Genomic DNA, 5,000 nt, shown 5'->3' on the forward strand with positions numbered 1-5,000 from the left:
TTTTTTTTTTTTCTTTTTTAAAAATTTAATAATAATAATTTATTACAAATCAATTAAATATTTTTATTATTAAACATTATAAATAATATAAAATTTTATTAAATTAATTATTTATACACCTTTCGTTTTTTAATTATAACACATATAACTTCATTCTTAAATATATTTTTTTTATTATAATTTTAAAAAAAAAAAAATAAATAATATAAAAACTTTTTTTTTTTTTTAAACAAAAATAATCACAACTGTTTTTTTAAATTTTATATATATATTATAAAAAATAAAAAACAAAAAAAAAAATTAAAAAAAATAAAAACTTCAAAAACCCTTGATCTGCATTCACAAATATCACCCACCCACACATACACACACAAACCCTTACCATAGACATTTTTTATTTCACCTTTTATTTTTTACACTTTTTAAAATTTAAAAAAGCCATTTTTTTTATTTTTTTTATTTTTTTTTCTTTTGCAAAACAATTACAATTTCCTATTTATTTGTAATTGACCTTAACAGTTTGATATACTGAGAATATCATTTCATAAAAAAACACACACACACCGATCTATAAAAAAAAAAAAAAAAAAAAAAAAACCTACAATTATTTTTTTATTTTTTTTCCAAATTTATATAAACTTTTTTTTGTTTTTTTATTTTTGAAACAAAACATCTTCCAGTTTTTTTTTTTTTAATTTTTTTAATTTAATTTTTCAAATTAATTTAAAAAGACCCAATCAAATTCCATTATTTCCCCACACCTTTCAAATTAATACCATATATAAAATAATTTTTCTTTTTTGTGTAGTTTAACTTGTTACAATTTGTGCAAACATATATTAATTAAAAAATAATTTTTTTTTTTTTTTTGCATCACCAATCCAAAAATAGTAATAATACCTCATTAGTCGTTAATTTAAATTTTTTAATAATATAATATAATATAATATAATTAATTAATAATATAAATAAAAAAAGAAAAATAAAAAAATAAATAAAATAAAAAAAATGGAACCAACAACCACCACTACTACAACTCAAAATCAAGAAGTTGATAATATTAATAATAATAATAATAATAATAATAATAATAATAATAATAATAATAATAATAAAAAAATCAATACAACAAATAATACAAATACAAATAATAATAATATAAGTAATACTACATCTACATCTACAAATACAAATAATACTACAATCCAACCACAAGAACAATCATCATCATCATCATCACAACAACAACAAGCACAACCACAACAACAAGCACCAAAATCACATGGTTACCAAAGAATGTTTAAAAGATTATTATTAAATAGATCCACTCAACCAAAAACTATTGTTCAAGAAAGAGTAATTGCCTCATATAAAGTATATGGATGGTTAATTAATTATGATCCAGCCTATGAGTCAACTGCCTTTAGAAGAGAAGTACTTATTGCCATTGATGAAATTTTCGATATTGTTTTGGCCATCTTAGATATGATGAAATGTTCATCAAATCTTTTAATTCCAATCATCATTTATGCCGATAAATTTGTAAATAGAAGCGGTATTAAACATAATCAATTATTTAATTTATTATTAACAAGGTAAGTTTTTAAAATTTTTTTTTTTTCAAAAAATCAACCAATTAATTTTAAATCAAATTATTAATTTTTTATTTTTTTATTTTTTATTTTTTTTTTAAAAATTAATTAGCACTGTTGTATCATTAAAATTCTGGTCAGAATCAACTCAAGTTAATAATGCAATTATTGCAGAAATTTTTAATTTTTCATTAAAAGATATGAATCTTATGGAAAGAAGATTCCTTACTGGCGTAGATTACAATTTATTTTTAAACTCAACTCATACTACAAACTTTTTATTACAACTTTACGAAAATCAACATACCTTTTTATCATACTTTAAACATCCATTCGATAATCCACCACAAATCTTTATGATGCCAATCGAATTAATTCAATATCAACAAACATTAGTACATCAACAACATTATGCTCAACTTCAAATGGTTCAAGAACAACAACTTGAACAAATTGAACAACAAAAAAAACAATTACAAAAATTTCAACAACAACAACAAATAAATAATAATATTAATAATAATAATAATAATAATAATAATAATAATAACCATCATCATATTATTAATAATAATAATAATAATAATATTAATAATAATAATATTAATAATAACCATCATCACCATAATAATAATAATCATCATAATAATTATCATCCTTATCCAGTTAAAAAGCAACTCACAAATCAAAGATACCAACAACAACAAGCTTTAAATCAAAAGCAACAACAACAATCACAACAACAACAACAACAAGAGCTATCTAATCCAGGTAGTTATCATATCCAAATGGTATCACCAATGTGTTAAAAAATATATATATAATAATAATACACCTATAAGTAACAACTTAAAACATATAGTAATAATAATAATATAATAATAATAATAATTTAAAAAGGATGCAAATTACTATAAACTTTTTTTTTTCCATTTTCAAATATTTTTTTTTTTCCATAAACCAAAAAATCATTTTTCTCTTCTCCTCTTCATCCCTCTCAATAGTTAATTTATCAAACCGAATATATAATCAGAGTTCAAGTACTTCTTCCTTTTATTAAGTGAAAGTCTTGTTTCAAACTTTTTTTTTCTTCCTTTTTTTTCCCCCCTCCCCTTATCCATTGCTTTTTTTTTCTCTAGAAATCTTTCAAATATTCTAGTCCAACGCGGCGGTGTGTTTCACTTAATAATAATAATTATATTTCAACACTCTTTTTTTTTATGGTTCGAATATAAAGTTGGTTGGTTGGCAGACTTTTTAAAAATAGTTTTCAAGAAACTTTTTATTAAAGTCTTCAACACACATCCTCCTCTCGAAATATCTCCTCTTCGATACAAATATCATTTTTTTTATTCTTCTTTCCCAACATTAATTAATTTTAATTTTGGGATAAATTAAAAAGAATTAATGATATTTAAATTTTTTAAATATTAAATTAAAAAAAAAAAAAAAAACTTTAACAAAAAAATATAAAATAAAAATAAAAAAAAAATTAGAAAAAAAACAAAAACAATATGTGTTCATATTTATTTAACTTTTATTTTTTATTTTTAAATAGAAATTGTTCTTGATCATTTTGGATTATTCTTAAAGTATTTAAACCTAATAATCCTTTTAATCTTGTTTCCAATAATACCATTTCAATTGAAATACTTTCTAAATTATCCTTTGATTCTTTTAAATCTGAATTTAATTGTTCAATATCAGATAAAAATTCCATATACTTTATAATATCTTCTTGTTCATTATCCTTCTGGTCAAAATTTTTATTATTATTACTATTATTATTATTATTATTATTATTATTATTATTATTGAAAAATTGAGATTTTTGATTGTTTTCAATGAATTGGTTGGAATTGAGGTTATTGTTGCTATCTAAACTTCTAAATCTTTTAAAACCAATAATATCTTTACTTTGTTCATAATATTCTTTTTCAACATCTAATTCCATCTCATTCAATTCACTTTCTTTGTGAAATTGTGAATTTTGTTTTTGTACTTGTTTTTGTTGGTGATATTGGTATTGAGAATATGACTCTGGTACTTTTCTTTTAATTGGTAAATTATTATTACTATTATTATTATTATTATTATTATTATTATTATTATTATTATTATTATTATTATTATTATTATTTATATTATTATTATTATTAAATTCACCATTTGTTCCATTTGGGTGAATTATTGTTCTTTTAAAATTTTTTAAAATGCTATTACTATTATCACTTTTAAATGACATTATTTGATTCCTGTTATGAGAGCTAATAAATAAAAATTGAATAGAGAATTTTTTTTTTTTTTTTTTTTTTTTTTATATATAAATAATTATTTTTTCTAAAATATTAAAACAAATTAAAAAAAACTCACTAAAAAATAGAAATAAAGAGAAAAATATATATATAAATAGAAGTTATTGTTTTTTTTTTTTTAAAATTTTTTTTTTTTTTTTTTTTTTTTTTTTTATTCCAATAAATATTTATACATATAAGGAATTATAAGCAATAATCCATGATATCTAAAAAAAGAAATTTTGAATTTAGTAAAAAAAAAAATTAAAAAATTGAAAATTAAAAATTAAAAAAAAGGATAAAAACTTACAACAAAAATAGTTAAAGAAGACATAAAACCTTCTCTCATTAATTCCCATTTGAAATCATCTTCTTCAATTTCTAATACTTTAGTATAATATATAGCAACAAAACCGCAAGTGAATATTAAAAAGGCAATAAAACCTGGAAATCCTATAACCGGGATTGAACCAACTATAATTCCAACCAAAATACTAACAATTTGTCTCAACCAATGTACATTTTGAGCAATCTCTTTCTATTTTTTTTTATTTTATTTTTTTATTTTTATTTTTAAAAATATTAATATCTGATTGACTTTTTTTTTTTTTTTTTTTTTTCTTCTTTCTTTTTAATCATTATTACATTTGTAAATTTAAAATCCTTATTAAATGAATTCTTTAAAAGGAGTAATTGAGATCTTTCTTTTGTTTCACTCATTTCTTTTTTTATGGTAGTCGCCTATTCGAATAAAAAAAATAAAAAAAAAAATGAAAATGAAAAATTATAAAAAAAAATTTTCAAATATTTGACCAAAAAAAAAAAAAAATAAAAAAAAAAAGAAAAAAAAAAAAATAATATAAAATAAAAGTTAAAACATTAATTATCTTTATAAATTCAATGGTTAATTTCCAAAAAATAAAAATAAAATAAAAATATATAAAGATCAAAAAAATAAATAAATAAAAAATAAAGATAAAAAAAAAAAAAATCATTTAATTTAAAGTGAATTAATTTTTTTTTTTTTTTTTCAGGTATACCTCTTTGTGAACTTGGACACTGTTTTAAAACAATAATTACAAAAATTAAAAAAAAAAAAAATAAAAAAAAAAAA

At 18.7% G+C, this 5,000-nt stretch overlaps 3 protein-coding genes across 3 annotated transcripts; 1 reads left to right on the plus strand and 2 right to left on the minus strand.

Annotated features, from left to right (window-relative positions):
- Window positions 1–1,008: 1,008 nt before the first annotated feature.
- Window positions 1,009–2,401, plus strand: DDB_G0289007 (hypothetical protein; the record flags this gene model as incomplete). Its single annotated transcript, XM_631327.1, has 2 exons — window positions 1,009–1,595; window positions 1,705–2,401. 2 exons carry the CDS (start codon window positions 1,009–1,011, stop codon window positions 2,399–2,401), a joined length of 1,284 nt encoding a protein of 427 aa, XP_636419.1.
- A 728-nt stretch (window positions 2,402–3,129) lies between these two features.
- DDB_G0289009 (hypothetical protein) lies at window positions 3,130–3,837 on the minus strand (the record flags this gene model as incomplete). The annotated part of the gene is made up of 1 exon (XM_631328.1): window positions 3,130–3,837. The coding sequence occupies one exon, from the start codon at window positions 3,835–3,837 to the stop codon at window positions 3,130–3,132; it is 708 nt and encodes a 235-aa protein (XP_636420.1).
- A 237-nt stretch (window positions 3,838–4,074) lies between these two features.
- Window positions 4,075–4,606, minus strand: DDB_G0289011 (hypothetical protein; the record flags this gene model as incomplete). Its single annotated transcript, XM_631329.1, has 3 exons — window positions 4,075–4,113; window positions 4,197–4,424; window positions 4,532–4,606. 3 exons carry the CDS (start codon window positions 4,604–4,606, stop codon window positions 4,075–4,077), a joined length of 342 nt encoding a protein of 113 aa, XP_636421.1.
- Window positions 4,607–5,000: the final 394 nt, after the last annotated feature.

Source organism: Dictyostelium discoideum, assembly GCF_000004695.1.
Source record: "Dictyostelium discoideum AX4 chromosome 5 chromosome, whole genome shotgun sequence".
Taxonomy (NCBI): domain Eukaryota; phylum Evosea; class Eumycetozoa; order Dictyosteliales; family Dictyosteliaceae; genus Dictyostelium; species Dictyostelium discoideum.